The sequence below is a fragment of the Salvia splendens genome, chromosome 10 (genome assembly GCF_004379255.2).
Source record: "Salvia splendens isolate huo1 chromosome 10, SspV2, whole genome shotgun sequence".
Lineage (NCBI taxonomy): Eukaryota > Viridiplantae > Streptophyta > Magnoliopsida > Lamiales > Lamiaceae > Salvia > Salvia splendens.
The window spans coordinates 22,855,016-22,875,288 of NC_056041.1; the positions used below are offsets into that span (position 1 = coordinate 22,855,016).

Sequence of the window (20,273 nt, forward strand, 5' to 3'; positions counted from 1 at the left end):
CTGATTTTTTCAGCTCACTTTTCATTAAATTTCTAAAAATTTGTGTCCCGTCACAAAGTGAGACGGGTATATTTCTGCGAAATAAATAGTCCACGTGAGAAGATGTCAACATCTAAACTTACACCTTATCGGCTTATGAGTAAATAAGAAACAATATTGTGTTTCTCAAAATCACACGTAATAGTGGAAATCACTATCGGCCAATCAGTGTGTGCTAACTTGCGCCCTCCGTCACAAAATAAAATAAAGTCTCCCCTTTCCTTCATCCATTTGATTCAGAGCAGTGAGAGTGTGAGGCTAGCTTTCGCTTCCAATTTTCAGGTGCATGTAACTTCTCTTCAAGCACTCCTATCGTATATCATAGCTACACTATACTTATACACTTATACTCATACGGTCATACCGGATCGCCGTATTTTTACTTGTCCTGCACCGATGATTGTTGCTTCTGGATTTCAGCATGTTATTTGATTTTTTTTATAGTTAAGTTGTAGGATGGAATATTGTTGTTACCTCGATTCTGCATCCTGATCTATGGTTACTTAGGTAGCTGGAAAGCATCGCATTTTAAGATTTTCTATATTTGATTTTGATCGGAAACATTCAGATTTGGAATTCAGTTATGTTTTTAGGCGGCTCAATCGTTCCTAACTTTTGATTATGTGACTTGATTTCGGAGAGTATAAACCGTTGAGGCCAGTTAAAGTCAGGTTGCTATAGAATTAGACTATTCACAAAATTGTTTTCTATATCTCGTTGACTATTGATGATTGTTGCTTCTGGATTACAGCATTTTATCAGATTTTTTTAAATTAAGTTGTAGGATGGAATATTGTTGTTACCACGATTCTGCATCCTTATCTACAGTTATTGCGGTACCTGGAAAGCATCGCATTTTAAGAGTGTCCACTGGCGGACACGCCCAATAGCCCCGCCCCAGTTTTATTGTCCATAGCCCCAAAATTCTATTTCCGCCACTATAGTGGACACCTCCAATAGCCTCTAAATTTTATTATTAAAATAATCGCAGTGTAAATAAATAGAAAACGAGGTAATTAGGGCCGAATATTCGTTGTATTGCAAACCGGTAAAATTATACTCCCTCCGTCCCGCACTACTCGCACGTATTTCCTTTTTGGGCGTCCCAAGTTACTTGCACTCTTTCCATTTTTAGTAAAAAATTTTACCTATAGCCGTCATTTTTGACTTTCCTATACACTCATTCCTTAATCTCCGTGCCGAAAAGGAAATGAGCGAGTAGCTCGGGACGGAGGGAGTACAACGAATAATTAAAATAAAATACAACTAAAAACTCCGCCACCGTCTACTCGGTGTCGGAGTCGGCTTCCTCGTCGTCTTCTTCTCCTCCTCCTCCCTCGCTGTTGCCGGCCGCGGTTTCTCCAGGATCATTATCAACGCTCCCCAGTCGTCTCTCAATCCGAGTGATGAGCCGCTTGTAGACGTTCCTGAGGTACGGGTCTTTTTCCCCTGCGTATTTGCTGCATACGTCTTGCATTTGTTGCATCAACGTTACGTCTATGGTATTGATCAATACCTCGTGGGGTTGCACCGTGGGCTGTGGGATTGGGGCAGACTGGGGGATGCGCGATCCGGACGCGGCCGCCGTTAGGCGGGAGGCACTTCTACCCCCTCTGGCGCTGCGGATAGAGGCCTGTTGTCCCGGGGGCCGTCGTCGCCTAATGTGAGTCGCGGCTGGCTCTTCAACTTGCTCGTCGGACTGCTCGAACTCGTGCGAGCCGCTCCCACTGCTGTATTCCCCGGCAAGGTTGTGCCTTGTGCGCTTCGGGCCAGGAGCTGTGCCCACCTCTTGCGCCACGATCGACCTGAATTTCGGACAATCCGCGAGGACAAGATACTCCTCCCACAAGGTGAACTTCGGCGCGCCCGTCTTGTGGTATTGGCCCTCCGATAGGGTCTTTACATCTGCTACGCTTCGGCCACTCTCGGCATGGCGAAGGTTGTTCTCGTATATGGACGCGAACAGCTTGGTAGCCCGCAGAATCCTACCGAATTTTTTTCGGATCTGTTCTGGGTCGCGCTTCGCGGCGCCGTCGGGCTTGAATTCCTCGTATGCCATCATGACGCGCCTCCAAAAGCTCCCCGACTCCTGATAGGTGCCCACCACGGGGTCCGAAGTGATAGAATCCCATGCCTTCGCCACGGCAATGCTCTCGTCTTTGGTGTATGGCTTGCCGCGGCTGGACCCCTCGGCCTGATTAGAGCCACCGCTACCGCCGGCGCCACTGCCCTCGCTACTCGCAATGCCGGGCCAGCTGCCCGAGCGTCCACCGACGTTGCCGGTGCCACGACTGCCGCCTCCGCCCCTACCGCCACCAGGGCCCCGACTGCCGCTACCTCCTCGGGTCGGAACGGGCGTTTCCACCCGCGCTGCCGGCGTATCTGGGATGCCGGAACTGAGCAGACCCATCATAGTATCAAATGCGTCTTGATCTGCTTCGGTGATCGGAGATTGGCTGGCTTGGAAAGGGGAACCCGGCCGCGGCTAGTGAAGCGCGTCTAGGCTGGGTCTATAATCTCCAAATGCGGAACGATTCAGATTCCGCTGTAAAGGTGGCGGCGTTGGAGAAGACCTCCACGGCTGAGATGGAGGAAGGGGTGGACTCGATGCCCACGGTGGGGAGATTGATTCCAATTCCAATACTGGGACGGAGTCGTGCCATATCCAGCAAAACCCGACGGGTGTGATGTATTGGTGTCATATCCCGATTCCTGAGAGTCGGGTGAGTCGTCGTCTCCTCGATTCATTTTTTAGAGAGTGGTTGTGTGGATAGTGAGTGGATGGATTTTGTGAAAATGGTGAAAAATAAGTAGGGGGGGTGTGGTATTTATAGAGGGAGTGTAAAAAAATTTCAAATTCCCCGCAACCGGCTAATTCGCCGCGACTATGTCGTCCACTATAGGCGCCGCGCCTATAGGCGCGGCTATAGCCCTCCCGCCGCGTCCTCGCCCCGCACCCGGCTATCGCGCGTCCGCCGCCTCTCGCCCCCCTCGCCGCGTCCGCCCCCGGGGCGGACAACTTTTCCACTATAATCCGCCGCCCCCCGCCCACCCTCGCGGCTACAGCCGCGTCCACTCCATAGTGGACACCCTAATATTTCTATATTTGATTGTTGATCGGAAACATACAGATTTAGAATTCAGTTACGTTTTTAGGTGGTTCAATCGTTATGTGACATGATTCCGGAGAGTATATACAGTTGAGGCCAGTTAAAGTCAGGTTGCTATAGAATTATAGATTTATTCACAATATTGTTGTAATTTTGTTCCATTTTTATTATTATCATGTTCAGGAACAACGAAGGGGCTGAAATGCTGTTTAAAACACTGCTCTTGTCATTTCTGGTGTTGAGCTGCACAAGCCATGGGAATGCTGGCATTACTAGCACCTTTGTTCGTTCTGAGTGGCCGTCAGTTGATATTCCTCTAGACAATGAAGTTTTTGCTGTGCCTAAAGGTTATAATGCGCCACAGCAAGTAAGCTTTCATTTGAATGGTAACTCTATCATGTGTAATAGTCAATATCTAAGTATTAGATTAAATATATCACATGGAGATGGAATCATTCATGTTTTTTTAATTATCATGGAATCTTTGTTGCAACATCAAATCATGCTCTGATATTTGGTTTGACATGTAGTTTCTTGGACGCTGGGTCTATAAATGATATGTAGAGTTCCGTCTTTTACTGAAATGTGTCTTGTATAGTATTATGACTCTGACAAGACTTGTTTCTCAGGTGCATATCACACAAGGGGACTATGATGGGAAGGCTGTGATCGTTTCATGGGTTACAGTTGATGAACCTGGATCGAACAAAGTTAGATATGGCCTATCAGAAGAAAAACTTGATTTGACTGCAGAAGGGACTGTGCACAACTATACTTTTTACAACTATAAATCTGGGTATATTCATCAGTGCCTGATTGAAGGTCTCCAGGTAACTATTCACCAGGTTGAATGGTCTGCGGTGACATGACATCAATATTCTTAATGCTGCAAATTTGAGGCAATCTACAACTTTTTCTATCCAAGTTACAAAACAATCCTTCATCTATTTTAAGTTTAAGAGAAAGCACAACTTTCAAATACGGGATCTCTCAAGAAACCAGACGCACAGCACTTTGGCTATAGCCTACTCTCCTATAATCCTATTTATATGGGTGTTTTCTTTTCAGTATGCCACCAAGTATTACTATGAAATTGGAGATGGAGATTCTTCTAGGAGCTTTTGGTTCCAGACACCCTTACCAATTGATCCTGATGCACCTCAAAAGTTTGGAATAATTGGTCAGTCATCTTTTATCTTAAAGTTTTATCTTCAGATGTAGTGATTAGTCAGTAGCCATTTATTATGGGTGATGGAGGGGGGCTGCAAAGACTAAGTATGCAATTAAACTATATGTACAACTATTTTCTCTTTATAATGTTAGTAGGTTGAGTATTGAGTTTAGATTGTATAATCTTGAATTGTACCTTTGTATCTGTGTATGGTTAGACCTCTCAATTTCTCATCTATTTCCTATCTCAGGTGATCTTGGTCAAACATACAATTCCCTTTCGACTCTTGAGCATTGCAAGCAGACTGGTGCAGAGACTATTTTATTTGTTGGAGATCTTTCATATGCTGATAGATACAAATATCATGATGTTGGTGTCCGCTGGGACTCATGGGGTCGTTTTGTTGAACCTAGCATAGCTTATCAGCCATGGATTTGGTCAGCTGGAAATCATGAAATAGAGTACTTTCCATATATGGTAAAGTATGACCCTGATGTTAAATCATGTTTATGTAACCTTTTCAGGGGGTATTTTAGCTAGTTTGACTCACCCATCTTCACTTTCTTGATATAAAATGTTTCAGTTCTTAACTTTTTGTTTCATCTTTATGACCCATTTATTCCAATCTGCCAACAATCAATGGTTTAATACGAGTGGAGTTTGAGGCCTTCTATTCATTTGAACCTCTGGTTTACCCCCTGTGAAATGGTGTTCTTTTTGTATACATAAACTGTTGCATGTATCTGAACATTGTTCCATAAATATTGGTAACATATTGTGGTTTCCTTCAACTGCATTTAATGTTGCCAGTCAAAATTTTACCCATTTCTCTCCTGCCTTTTTCTGATTCTGTCAATGTTCATTTGAGACCTAATGATCCTTCAAAGTTTTTCTGCATTATTAAAACGTGTGGACAATCATTGTAAGATTTCTATGTGTAGGAGTTCTTTTTTTTTTTTTTTGCTTTTAACAACTTATTTTCCTGATGTTCAGGGGGAGGTTATTCCTTTCAGAAATTTTCTTCAGAGATACCCTACCCCTTACCTTGCTAGTAAAAGCAGTAGTCCTCTGTGGTATTCTGTGAGAAGGGCTTCTGCTCATATAATTGTCCTGTCCAGCTACTCTCCATTCGGTAATTAGCCATTTCTATTGCATATTGGCTTGTATTTTCTTTGCTTTGATAGTTCATGTGATTTTTGTTATTAGCTTTATGAATGAAACAGATACATCGCTAAGGCAATTGTTTCAAAAGGCCAAAAAGGAAAAAAAAAAAAAAAAAGGAAGGATGCTGCATGATTTACTATACACTCAATTTTTTTTTATCAAAATTTTATTTTCTTGATTAACTGTTTTCAGTTTTCTTCATAATTGTGAAGATAGAAAATGAGGTTACTCTTTTCCTGGACTTTCTCAATTTCCTTTGACACATTTACCTTCCAAAACTTTCCATCTTCAAGCAAATCTCAGATTACTGATCAAGGAAGAGTTATGATTTAAACCCCTAAATCAAATGTTTGAATCTTATTCTATTGGAGTGTGTTTTAGGCTAGGGATTGATTCTGAAATGTCCTGTAGCTCCTTTCTCGAGGAATGCTTACAGCAGTTTCTAGTCTCACTTACGATACCGTTTGAGCAGTCTCCTGAGCCTATGGGGACTCAAGACACTCCTTTTTCTCAAACATAACCATAAGATTATTTTAACCATTGTCCTTCCATACTTTCTCACAACAAAGAAAAAAGGTTGTGGACTTGTTCTTGATTATCACAAATAGCTTTTTACTAGGTTGATGTCTTGATGATTTGACTTTCTTGTTTCATATAGCCTTCACCTGCAACAATGTTTTCTTTCTAAGTTCATTATCATTGTTTTTCTATATCCTCATTCACCATTGCAGTAAAATATACGCCTCAGTGGGAGTGGCTTAACGAAGAGTTTACAAAAGTCGACAGAGAGAAGACTCCATGGCTTATTGTCCTGATGCATGCTCCAATCTATAACAGTAATGATGCTCATTTTATGGAAGGTGAAAGCATGAGAGTTGCGTTTGAGAGCTGGTTCTGTCGCTACAAAGTTGATATCGTCTTTGCTGGTCACGTCCATGCGTACGAAAGATCAGTAAGACTCTTCTTAGGGGTTTTCCCCTTAAAACTTGAATCATTCTTGTATAGGCTCAACATTGTGAAAACTATCTCAAGAATTGCATGTTACCCTGTCTGCTGAGGCAGACTATCTGTCTCAAACTGGATTGAGTTCAAGCCTTTTACTACTCAGGTTTCTGATGAGTTCGTTAAATTCAACCATGTAGCCGTGTAGGAATATCCATTGAAATTCAAGCTAAAATGTGCCTAATTCCAGTCAAGATGTTGATGATCATTTGCACTCACGTGTTGCATTTTAGCTCTGATCTTCGTCTTCCTCATTATTGTTGGGCTTTCTTCCAAGCTAGTAACAAAATCTTTTTCTTATTTCAGTACCGTATCTCGAACATAAAATACAATGTCTCAAGTGGTCCTTCTTATCCTGTACCTGACAAATCAGCACCTGTTTATGTAACTGTTGGAGATGGAGGAAACCAAGAGGGTCTTGCTCAAAGGTAATCCATGTTGCATTTTATTTTCCTAGATGTTCATAAAATGGTAACCATACTCCTTTCACTCTATTTCCATATGTAATGTTCAATCTCTGTTTTAACTAATATACATGTTGCCTCTGCAGATTTAGAGATCCCCAACCAGACTATTCTGCTTTTCGTGAAGCCAGCTATGGACATTCTACATTAGAGATAAAAAACAGGACACATGCAATTTACCATTGGAACAGAAATGATGATGGAAAAAGGATACCTACAGATTCATTTGTGCTACTCAACCAGTACTGGTGAGTGCATTTTGAGCTCAACAAGCAAAATTACTTTTTCTTGTTTTTTTTTTCCAATTTTTATCAGCATGTAGCCTGTTTTCCCTATGCTGTTAACGGTGCAGGCTTTTGGTTATAAATAAATAGATCTTCTTTGACTCTCTAATCAGCTATTAAGCAGAAAAGAAAGAGTGAAATATTTGACTGGGTTGATGCAGGGGACTTAATCGTCGGAGAAGAAAACTGAGGAAAAATCATCTCCATTCCGCCCTGTCCGATTTACCTCTGAGTATGGTATTGTGAATTTAGCGTTCAAACGCAGTAAGTTCCTTTCGGGGTCTTATTCTGATTCTGATTCTGATTCTGATTCTGATTCAGATTCAGAAGTTGTTAGAATAAGCTACTCCTGTCCAATGTGGAAGTACCTTTACCTGTGATAAAACTTTGTTTCTAATATTGTGAGACTGAGCTTTGGTGCATGTATCTGTACTACATATGTATTGAAACTGGAAACGAGCAGCATTTGGAATGTTTGTTCGGAGTATTAATAATGGTTTCTTATTGACTCATGTCTTACCAGTTAAAGTTGCGCTTCATGGTCAACAACATTTGGAATAGTATTTATAAACATCAAATAATGACTTTTAATTGTTTATATTAAATTTATTAACATAAAGATCTAGCTTTAACCTCTTAGACCATCCACAATGCCGCCCGGCCGACCGCCCAGCCGAGCGCCGGCGCTGGGCGGTTCGCTGGGCGGTCTATTGCAGTCGCCCAGCGGGCGATTGGAGAGAGAAACCGCGCAGCGCTGGGCGGTCGCGTGGCGCTGGGCGGTGCGTTGGGCGATCCGCTCGGCGCTATTGCAGCGCCCAGATCGCCCAGCGCACCGCCTAGCGCAAAAATTAATTTTTTTTCCCGAAACACTATATATATGCGCTTTGCTCGTCATTTTCATTCGCACCACTCGTTTTAACGAGTACTCTCTCTATCTTAATTTCTGTACAATAGCAACAACGCGAAATGAATTTTCTTGTTTTTGTGTCGTAAATTTAATTCCGTATTTTGTGTGATTGTTAATTATTTCATTTTGTATATAATTGTTAATAGTGATGTGGATAGTATGTGGCTAGGCTATGGTTGGGCTATTGCTGGGCTATTTGCTTGTTTTGATGATGTGGCAGCAGGATTTTTAGTGATGATGATGTGGCAGTGGCTAGGCTATTGCTGGGCTATTCCTATTGTGGATGGTCTTATATGTGATCAATTGCTAACTAATTAGCCATCCAAAATTAAGATCAATTTTTAATTATTAGATTAGAAGATCTAGGGGTGATATTATGTCAATTAAATTATATTTTAAATTTAAATAATTATTGAATAAAATTAAAGGGTATTAATGTCAATTCTCTCTTATTAAAATTATCCCAAAATTTTAAATTTACGTAACTCACTTGATTTAAATTATTTTTTTGCAAAAATTATATCAAATTAAAGGTAAGGATTCTAACGAGATCTCAATTGCATATGTTCCGACGACGTTCGGATGATGAAATTTGATGATTTTTATTTCAGTTTTCGTATATGTTGATAGCAGATTTTTATCAACAAATACATAAAAAATCTCAACATAATATATGTAAAATCTCAACATAATGCACGTAAAATCTCAACATCATGCATGTAAAATCTCAATAGAATTGTGTTGATATTATCATGTACGTGTGTTGAAATACTCATGTCATTGTGTTGATATTTGTAATACACTATGTTGATATAAAAAAACACGAAAATTATGATATGATAATAGAATGACGATCTTACCCTTTTGTTGATATTTTGTCTACTATTTATTGAAATTCGTAAGATTTAATCTCATCCACTCATTTTGAAATCTAATGGTGGAGATTTGGTCTTGATTTTGGATTATGATGCTATAAGCAATAGAAGATGACCCATCAACGTAATATGTAAATATCAACACAAGAAAATAAAATTATGTCTTGTGTTTATAATTTTAATATATAAAATTGAAAAGTTAAGCGTTATGTATATTGGAAACTATTACTAATATAACACGACCTTGCAGATGTATATCTATACATATATAAAAGGTGAGTTTTGGCCTTCTTTTTAAATATTTATATGCTTTGTCCTCATTCTGAAATATTTATAAGTTATGGACCAATTTTAAATATTTATAAGTAACTCCCATGAATATTTATTTAGATATTTTAACGAGCACTTTGACCAATTCTTAAAGCACTACAATGAGTAACCAACTGTTACAAATTTTGTAACCTCTATTGTCTTTATTTTATAATTTATGATGTTTTAATTCCATGATCTACATGTCCTAATTTTGTGTCTATAAAAGGCATAGAGTTGTGGATGAATTACACTAACAAAAGCATTCTACATTCTCTCTCAAGCTTTCAACATTTTATACACATTTTAAGAACATTCCTTTGCTCGATTTTTGGAGCCCATCAAGTTCATAGGCGCCTAGTAGATTTGAGATGTTATATATGTTATGAGGAAGTCGTTTCATCTTTGAGGATAATACGTCAATACCGTGATGCAATTTGTCTTGTGGAAAGATGGTTTTTCTTAACTAATTTTCATTATAATTTCCATTCATTTAATGTTGTTTTTTTCTTTGATTACAATAGTTAGAGTACCGCGTGTATATGGTCCGAGAATTATATCCCAATATTTCTTACAATTCTTAGAGAGGGAATAATTATAATATCCTTAACTCGATGCATAATATTTATCTTCATCTTTACACAATTTATTATTTTTGTATATTTAGTTGTTCAAACAAAATAAAATAGCTTGTTACTAAATTTTGGTTTACTAATAATACTATTGTTGAAATTAGGATATAGCACTTAATTGTTTTGGGATACAATTGATTTTATATGGAGATACTCCATATTAGGTACTCCATATTTTTACAAAAGAAAATTTGAAGTATTGAGAATTGTAAAGTAGCAAAAAAATAGTATAGATGTTTCATGTTCCAACAAGCCACGTTTAAAAGTGCAATAAATAAAGATAAACGCTCCAACATTCAAAAGGGCTATCAACATTAATTAATGTAATAATGTTAATTCGACCTATTAATGTAATTTTTTGTGTAGTTTATCATTTGAATTTTTTTATGTCATAATTTTGACGTTTTGAATATTATGAGTTACGATTCATTATTTTGTTAAAAGTGTTATTTACATTATTTTTAGTAGAGAAATATGAAGGATTGTTTTAAACATATTTTTCAAAAATGTCAACACTTGATATAGTCTCTTCATCATTGTCCAAATAATTTTGTTTGTCTTGATTCCATTTTAAATATATTTAATTTAATATCTTTACGTGTAAAATAAATTGAGGAGTATACATTTATTGAATTTTTATTATATAGTATATTTATCTATTTTAAATCTTATATATATAGTTATATTGTTTCTCATTTTAATTAATCAATTAAAAATTTAAAATTGTATGACGGAAAAAATATTCGATGCACCTGGGTTAACAGTAGTTTATAATAGCATGCAAGTTTTCCGTAAAAAATACATTATTTTAAAATTTAAATCTCAAATATGTGTGTATAATAATAAATTTTGGATTCAAATGGACAGCTCTACTCCATGCATAGCAGGCATGTTTTTTTGCCATCATTAACAATTCAAGGAAGTTTTAATAATTTATTATTTCACTTTTGGGAAAAAGACATTTCTAACTAGGTTATATTGTAGCAGTGATTTATTACTCCATGCAACAACTGTTGGTGTCTAGTTGTTGATCTGAACCGTATTTAAATACATATGAATGCTTGAGAGTAAGACCCGATCATAACAAAAGTGATCAATTTTTACTATATCAAACATAGCACTCCACTAACAATTTAAATACAATTCAAATCCCAGTAAATTCTAGGCTACCTAAATTTCTTCTCACTTCCCAAAATTCTTTTATCTTTTTTTCCTTTTCTTTTCATTTATTTTTACATCCTTCTTCTTCTTCTTCTTTTTATTTTTATATTTTGTACATCCTTTCTCATGCATAACAAATTATCTAATTCAAACTACAAATTCTTTGCACTTTTCACAAGTAAGCACACTACTTTTCTTTCTACCTTATCTCTCCAACTCTTTTCACAAAATATAAACTAAAATTCACTGAGTCGCCAAGATACATACCGCCATCGGCTCGCTCAATTCTTCACGCAACACTTTGTCGCCTAATCACAACACTACGCTATGAGCTCTTTCTTGAACCTCAACTCTCTTGCCAAGCACCTTGGGATCCTTTTTTTCATCCGCCTTTTTCTTCGGCATCAACCCTCGAAGCTTCTGCTAGACCATGATGAATTAAATCGCCTGCATCTTCATCCTCGAAGCCCAAAATCATTCTTTCCGGTAATTTTTACTCTCCGAACCTTAAAGCCATGATTGCGTTGTGAAACTGATTTTTTCTTTCCCACAGACGACGCCAATTTATGAAAGAACGACTGTGAAAGAAGAAGAAGAATCTTGAAAGAAGGAAGATCGAACTGTATTAAAAGTTTGCGCTGGAAGATTACAACTAAACACTTTCTAAATTCTAATATGTGTATTTCTTGAAGAAACTATTTGAAAACTTATATTGATTAAACATATATCAAAGAGATCTATTTATAGATACTACAAAACAACTAACATAATCGATCAACCGAAAGAAAAAATGGCTCTATTCTAACTACTAACAAACACAAGTGAACTACTCCAGCTGTGAGCTTCATGAACTTCAAATTTGAGCCGATTGCATGATCCATAGCTAACATTTTTCTTTTATTCGAGTAAAAGTTTCAATATATTAAGTTGCATTCCATTAGTAAAAACAAAAATGATCAAAATGGAAACATAAATGAGTAGACATGCCAACTAATGAAGGTATTTTTAGAAGATATTTATTAAACCCCTTTTATAGAATATTACATAATCTTAATTCTTAAAATATGAAAATTGTCAAAAAAATTTCTTCTTATATATAAACATATAGACACACTTATATAGTTATAATTAAATTTTTATTTTCATATTAAGTTACTAAGTAATATATATATATATATATATATATATATAGGGTAGTGATCAAGATATAACTAATCTTAAGTGTATAACTAGAGAACAAATCTCAGCCACACATCTTAATGAAACAAATATTATTTATTTTAATTATATAAAATAGGCCAAGGGTATTTTGGAAATTACAATATGAAATTTAAATCTGCGTAGGTTTCCTTTCTTTCTCCTTCAAATCTGCGATCAAATATCCATTGATTTCCTTCCAAATCTGCGTAGGTGCAGCTGCTGGCGTAGCCGCAATGCTCGTCTTGCTTCCGCGATCGCGGGGGTGGAATTCGTGCGTGGAGAGCATGACGGCGGGGTGGCGATCGCGGCGTGGCCTATGCATTCCGACAAGAGTGAAGTGTTTTGTGAACAAGAGTGAAGTGTTTTGTGAACAAGAGTGAAGTAAAATCATAATAAGAGTGATGCGTTTTGTAAACAAGAGTGAAGTAAAATCATGGTAAGAGTGATGTGTTTTGTAAACAAGAGTGAAGTAAAATCATGCTAAGAGTGATGTGTTTTGTAAACAAGAGTGAAGTAAAATCATAATAAGAGTAATGTGTTCTGTGAACAAGAGTGAAGTGTTTTGTGAACAAGAGTGAAGTAAAATCATAATAAGAGTGATGCGTTTTGTAAACAAGAGTGAAGTAAAATCATGGTAAGAGTGATGCGTTTTGTGAACAAGAGTGAAGCGTTTTCTGAACAAGAGTGAAGTAAAATCAGAATAAGAGTGATGTGTTTTGTGAACAAGAGTGAAGTAAAATCAGAATAAGAGTGATGTGTTTTGTGAACAAGAGTGAAGTGTTTTCTGAACAAGAGTGAAGTGTTTTGTGAACAAGAGTGAAGTAAAATCAGAATAAGAGTGATGTGTTTTGTGAACAAGAGTGAAGTGTTTTCTAAACAAGAGTGAAGTGTTTTGTGAACAAGAGTGAAGTAAAATCAGAATAAGAGTGATGTGTTTTGTGAACAGGAGTGAAGTAAAATCAGAATAAGAGTGATGTGTTTTGTGAACAAGAGTGAAGCGTTTTCTAAACAAGAGTGAAGTAAAATCAGATTGATCAAACACCTTCTAGCATCAGCATTTACAAATTTCTCTCTGATCAAATAAATAATTAAGAATGAAAATTTAGCCAAATTAGAAGAGGATGAACTTCAATTACTATTATTACAAGAATTTCCGTAGCTCAATTCGCCGTATTTATAGCTGAAACCGATCGCCGCCTTTGCTCGGGCAAATTCTAGCTTTGATGAACAGAGCTCCGAATTCTTCAATAATTCTTGAATTCACATACAACATTCAACAACCTAAGAGTAATTAAACTCAATTTCAAGCCGGAATTCCCATACCGGATGATGATTCCGGCGAGCAGCGACTTGTCGATCACCGTCTTCAGCTTCACATTCTTCGGCCCGGTCAGCTTCTGCGCGCGCTTCGCGATCTCCGCTAGATGCTGCGGCTCCAGCTCCACCACCGACGCCACTGTCGCCACCTCCGTCTCCGACAGTCGGTTCGCGATCAGCTCGAACTCCGCCGCGATCTCCTTGATCAGATCCACTCGCTTCATGTCCGTGAAGTTAACCTTCAAATGAAGTAAAAATTTACATAATCTAATTTTTTTGTGCAATGACAATAATACCCCTGACTTGTTATTATGGAGTAAATTTGTGATTGAGGGAGCTAATATCTCATTAAATTCGAAAATTAATATTAGCCCTTGATTTTTTTGATCTTGTGGCTATTATTTGTTCTCTAGTTATATGGTTAAGAGGTGTTTGCCATAGATCACTACTCTCTCTCTCTCTCTCTCTATATATATATATATATATATATATATATATATATATATATATATATATATATATATAGGGGAGCACTATTCTCCTTTTCCACTCTAAGATCCTTTTATCTTCTTACTAATAACCGTTAGATCCTTCCAATCAACGGACCACGTTAATCCTTATTAATTATTTCCGCGTTGCATTATAGCTCCTTTCGTTGTGCATTATGGGGGTAATATAGTAAAATTGAGAAAATGGAACTGCCCATTTTTTTGGTTGGGGCGAATTTCACGCGATTTGCAATCTTCCAACTCTTCAGTTTTCTCCTTCTTTACTCCAGCAGACGCCTCGACTCTCCCCACTCCTTCCACTCTCTAAAACCCTAATTACATCTGCCACAATTCAATTTCCACAGCCTCCGCCACAGATTTCGTCGATTACACTCCACCGTGGTTACATCTGCCACAAAATCGACCGGCGTTGACGTGTTTCGACGAATATTCAACAAATCTCGCAGGTATGTAAATGGAAAACATTCAACTGAGCGTATGCCTAGGCTGTAGAATATCGGAATTACCTAGTTAATCGTCTAGGGTTGTCTCTGATTATGAGTGCTGGACATTGTGTTGGGTTTACCACGTCTCGATTCAGGTATCTTAAATTTTTTGGTTTATGTCAGATCAAATATGCCAAAAAGAGGTCGTCCGCGCTCTCAAGCATCATAGGATGCAGGTATATTTCCGTCGTTGGTTGTGCTTTTTAATAGCGTATTTGTTGATTGTGAGGAATGCTCCTTGCATGTCTATTTGTTGCTCATTATACATTGTAAAAAGGGGATAACTGGACAATGTTATGTAATTGTGTTGAGGTCAATTGCTTCGTTAAAATTTTTTATGTGTTTTCACTTTTTATGAATATGCAGAGCATTATTTAGATGTCTAGTTTCATGACTTGTAGTAAAGAATGCATTTTAGGGGTATTTAGATGTGTAGTGCTTAAGAGTATATACATATATTGTTTGTTCGGATTAGTGCATTATGTATATGTTTGGAGATTCATTGTGTGTTTTAAATTGTGCATTATGTAGAGTAGTTAGTGTGCTGCAGAATACACTATGTAAGAATTATGTGTGCATTTTTTATGCCAGACAGTGCATTATGTATTATGATGTATGCATTATGTTGCTTTTAACATTGGGCATTGGTTGTATTGGTTTGTTGCCTCAGATTGTTACAGAGGAATCTGTTTGATGATTAGATATAAAATGATTAAACGTGCATCCACAATGATCATTATTTGTTTTATCTTATGCATTATGGGTAGGGTTTTATTCATTATTTGTTCGTAATGCATCATGTTTGTCTTGCTGTACGTAATTATCCCGACTTATTTCTTTTGATGTTGTCTTTTTAAATATGTAGTGCATTATGTAAAAGAATAATAGCATACGTTGCAGTATATGATGCATTTTAGAGGTGTGTGTAGTGTATTGTGTGTTTTACAAATTAGTTTTAAGACAAATAGTTATGTGCATTATTGAACTTAGTCTGTACATTATGTACCAAGATATATGCATTATAGTCTGAATATTAAGCATTACTATTGGTATTAGCTGTGGTGGTTAAGTTTCATGATGTGCAGAATGTGATGCATTATGTAGGCTGTTGTGACTTTAACTCACTAGACTCAGGGAAATTTATATTTATGCATTATGTACGTGCTTTATTTGGTTTAGGTAATGAATTATTTATCTGTTAATTGTCATTATCACCAGTATAAAATGCATTATGAGAGGTATTGTGTCTATGACTTAATCAACTCAATTTCAACTTACATATGTGCATTAATGGGTTTAGGCAGTGCATTATGCAGTTTGTAATTTTCATTATACGCAGTATATTATGCATTATGGGAGGTATTGTGTCTATGGCTTGACCAACTCAATTTCAACTTACATATGTGCATTATTGGATTTAGGCAGTGCATTATGTAGTTTGTAATTTTCATTATATGCATTATATTATGCATTATGGTAGGTATTGTGTGTCTATGGCTTGATCAACTCAATTTCAACTTACATATGCACATTATTGGATTTAGGCAGTGCATTATGTCGATATCCCAGATGGCAAAATGAATATAATAGACCACAACTTTGCAGAACCTCACGTATCCTTCAGCGGCCACACACCCTCTACTTCTGGTACGTACTGCGGTTACTGGGATTTGTTGCATCGTATTAAACAAAATTAACATTATATTGATTGCTTACAAACCTTTACTATTTGTTGTAGGAAAAATTCACTGCCGATGCACTTACCAAGTGCAAACAACCGAAAATGGCATGGCTCGTACAACGCTGCAGTACCTATGTGGTGACAATGCCATGGAGGAACAACGTAGTAACAATGGAGACGGGGGTGTACGTCATGCGCCATATGGAGACGTACTTCGGGGAGAAGGAGAAGGATTGGGATTGCGGCCTGAGCGCAAAAGGGAAAAAAACTTAGAGATGTTTAGAATCAAGTTTGCAAGGACGCTCCTTACTTGTGCGCATAACACCATAGGTGCCGCAAACCAGTCTAAAGCCACACGATATTGGAGAGAGACACCTGTCAAGTTCTACTTCGAACGGTGGGTTGAGAATTATGGGCTGGAGCGAGTGAAAGTTTCGGCTAGGGTGTTGGAGGTTCATGGGTTAATTGATAGATTGAGTGATATAGTATGCATTATGATAATTTTTGTGTATACGGGTGAATTTCTGCGCTTGTTATTATCAGGCAGTTGGTTTTAATTTTTTAGGTGTTTTTTTACCAGGGAGATCAACTCGGTGGAGTATGAAAGTGCTCATTAGTTGATTGAGCCGAGTGTTATGTATCAACTAGTTGTCGGTATTTGCACTGTATTAGGCATTGGTAGATTTATTGAATATATGGGTGAGTTGTTGTTTTTATCATTATCAGCCGTGTGTTTTTAGTTTTATATTTTCTTTTTTACATTGGAGATCAAATCAGTTAATCATTAAAGTGCCATCAGGCAATTAAAATTTTACATTATTTGTATTTTGGGATGCATTGTTTGCTAATTATTTTGCATTATGTGTATGTCTAAGAGTGAATGCAATATTTGTACATTATTTAGCTAATTCTATGCATTACTTATCATGTTTTATGCATCATTAGACTGCTGTTGTACATGAGTTTAAGAATGAATGCAATATTTGTATGTTCATTACTTGAGTGATTATGTACATTATTTGGCTATTTGAATGCATTATTTATCATGTTTTATGCATCACGTGGTTGATGTCGAACAAACTAGACCCTAGCCTCTAGGCTTGTTAAACCCCTGGGGAAAACAAGAAACGTGCGTCAAACATCGAAACACGACACAACTTAAATTAAACGGGTCAGGATAAATATTCATTTCATATTACAAATAATGCATTATAGAAACTAAACTACGCATTATACTACACTAAAATGTACATTATGTATGTCTGTTTTAAAAAATACCTACGCGCTATGCATGTGCAACCCGAAATGAATTACTGCAGCTCGTGTATTTGGACAACATTTTTTTGACTTAAAACATACTACACCCTAGCCCCTGTAAAAAAATTTCATAACTTTATTCGGTAAACATTTTAATTACAAAAAAACGTGATTTATATACGTAAGTACTATACCCAAGCCCATATGCTTATTAAACCCTTGGGGTAAACAAGTAACGTATTCCAAACATCTAAACACGGCACATCAAAAACCTAAATGAATGAGGCATACTCGAGGTCCTTCATTACGTCCTCCAACGTTTTATGCATTATACAAACAGTAGATATCATTATGCATACTCATTTGATGCATTATATGTATTCAACTGGGCATCTTCGTCCGACTTCCACCGCTTGATACTGAAACCAGACCGGGCATTCAACTGGTCATCTTCGTCCGACTTCTTCCTTCCTTCCCTATTGCATACTACGAGATACCATGTTGTGACATCATCGACCTTCCTCATCGCTTGTTTGCGCGTATCAAAGCCAACTGCGCGGTCCATCATTAATTCATGAGGCATACTCGCGGTCCATCATTAATTCCTCCAACGTATTATGCATTATACAGACAATAAATTTCATTATGCACTTTCAGTTGGTGCATTATATGTAACCGTGCACCTTTTCATACCTTTATTCGGTAAAAAATTTTAATTACAAAAAAACGTTATTTATATATGTAAGTACTATACCCTAGCCCCTATGCTTATTAAACCCTTGGGGTAAACAAATAACGTGTTCCAAACATCTAAACACGGCACATCAAAACACTAATTCATGAGGCATACTCGCGGTCCATCATTAATTCCTCCAACATATTATGCATTATACAGACAATAAATTTCATTATGCACTTTCAGTTGGTGCATTATATGTAACCGTGCACCTTTTCATATCTTTATTCGGTAAAAAATTTTAATTACAAAAAAACGTTATTTATATATGTAAGTACTATACCCTAGCCCCTATGCTTATTAAACCTTTGGGGTAAACAAGTAACGTGTTCCAAACATCTAAACACGGCACATCAAAACACTAAATTCATGAGGCATACTCGCGGTCCATCATTAATTCCTCCAACGTATTATGCATTATACAGACAATAAATTTCATTATGCACTTTCAGTTGGTGCATTATATGTAACCGTGCACCTTTTCATAACTTTATTCGGTAAAAAATTTTAATTACAAAAAAACGTGATTTATATATGTAAGTACTATACCCTCGCCCCTATGCTTATTAAACCTTTGGGGTAAACAAGTAACGTCTTCCAAACATCTAAACACGGCACATCAAAAACCTAAACGATTGATGCATACTCGAGGTCCTTCATTACGTCCTCCAACGTTTTATGCATTATACAGACAGTAGATATCATTATGCATACTCATTTGGTGCATTATATGTATCCGTTTTTTTAGACGTAGCTACTAAACCCAAGCCCCTCAACTAATTAAACCCTTAGGATAAACAATAACCGTGTGCCAAATAATGAAACACGGCGTGTCTTATTCGTATGCATTGCGGTTCACATATTGAGCATTATATAGGCAATAACTAGTGCAGACATGTGCTGCATAATTTCCTGTATAATAGTTTAATCCTAAGAAATCAAATGACCCTTTCAACATTAAGCTTTCCTCCTCTGTAAATTTTGGCAACCGATTTTTTACAATGGAACGCGGTATTGCTGGATAATCTCCATATACTATTGGATTCATAAACCTACAAACAAACATGAATACATTAATTCCACATTTACAATATCCAATTAAATTAGACTAATCGAACTTGCTCACCAACAACCGACTATTCAGACTGATCTTTATTGTTATTAACACAATCGATACAAAAACAAACGAACGCGGCGCTTAATTACCTTCTTCCATTTTTGAGAGAACAAAGATCTCTACACCGTCGGCAACAAACGAATTACCTTCGTCCATTAATGACAAAAAAACGATTGTAACAACGCTGGCATGACAAGACAGAAAAACCGAGGATCCAGCAGCCGAGAGACGACAATTGCAACATCCCAAATACTAAAATAATAATTGCAAAGATGAAAGACTGAAAAAATTGCGTCTGCACGCGTGAAAAAAATGAAAAACGGAAGATCTTCAATTGAGGATTTCATGGAAATTTCCATAACCACCAAGATATTGTTTCACTATTATGCCCTTCCACGATTAAAATTGGATTAAAATGTAATATTTAGGCTGAATATTTTGGGCCTTTGGATGTACAAAATAAACGGTTGAGATCAAGAAGGAAATAGGAGGAAATATGGGAAAAGGAAATGAATACATCCATATATATATATATATATATATATATATATATATATATATATATATATATATATATATATATATATATATATGTAGTGGAGTGATCAAAGTATAACTAATTTTAAGTGTATAACTAGAGAACAAATCTCAGCCACACATCTTAATACTCCAAATTAATCATATGGCTTAGCTATTTTTATATATTTTAAATAAAAAGTAATTAATAAGGGCATTTTTGGAAACTAAATTGCCAAATCCAGTCTCAGTCCCAAACGGATTGAAAGCGGGTTCTTCGTCGTTGTTTTTAGAAGCCTCCATGATTATACGAGCAAATCGTTTCTGATTGGATAAT

The 20,273-nt window shown here is 36.9% G+C and overlaps 1 protein-coding gene across 1 annotated transcript; it reads left to right on the forward strand.

Moving 5' to 3' along the window:
- Nucleotides 1–217: 217 nt before the first annotated feature.
- LOC121752054 (bifunctional purple acid phosphatase 26-like) lies at nt 218–7,746 on the forward strand. Its single transcript, XM_042146937.1, has 10 exons — nt 218–323; nt 3,333–3,516; nt 3,779–3,979; nt 4,218–4,329; nt 4,571–4,797; nt 5,314–5,452; nt 6,216–6,436; nt 6,793–6,914; nt 7,037–7,198; nt 7,396–7,746. Exons 2-10 carry the CDS (start codon nt 3,352–3,354, stop codon nt 7,478–7,480), a joined length of 1,434 nt encoding a protein of 477 aa, XP_042002871.1. The 5' UTR covers nt 218–323; nt 3,333–3,351; the 3' UTR covers nt 7,481–7,746.
- Nucleotides 7,747–20,273: the final 12,527 nt, after the last annotated feature.

What these genes read in the sequence shown, in the direction of transcription:
- LOC121752054 (XM_042146937.1), top strand. Translation starts at nt 3,352, where the DNA reads ATGCTGTTTAAAACACTGCTCTTGTCATTTCTGGTGTTGAGCTGCACA. An exon ending in TCCATGCGTACGAAAGATCA is followed by an intron (nt 6,437 to 6,792) that starts GTAAGACTCTTC and finishes TTCTTATTTCAG; the next exon opens with TACCGTATCTCGAACATAAA. An exon ending in GTGCTACTCAACCAGTACTG is followed by an intron (nt 7,199 to 7,395) that starts GTGAGTGCATTT and finishes GGGTTGATGCAG; the next exon opens with GGGACTTAATCGTCGGAGAA.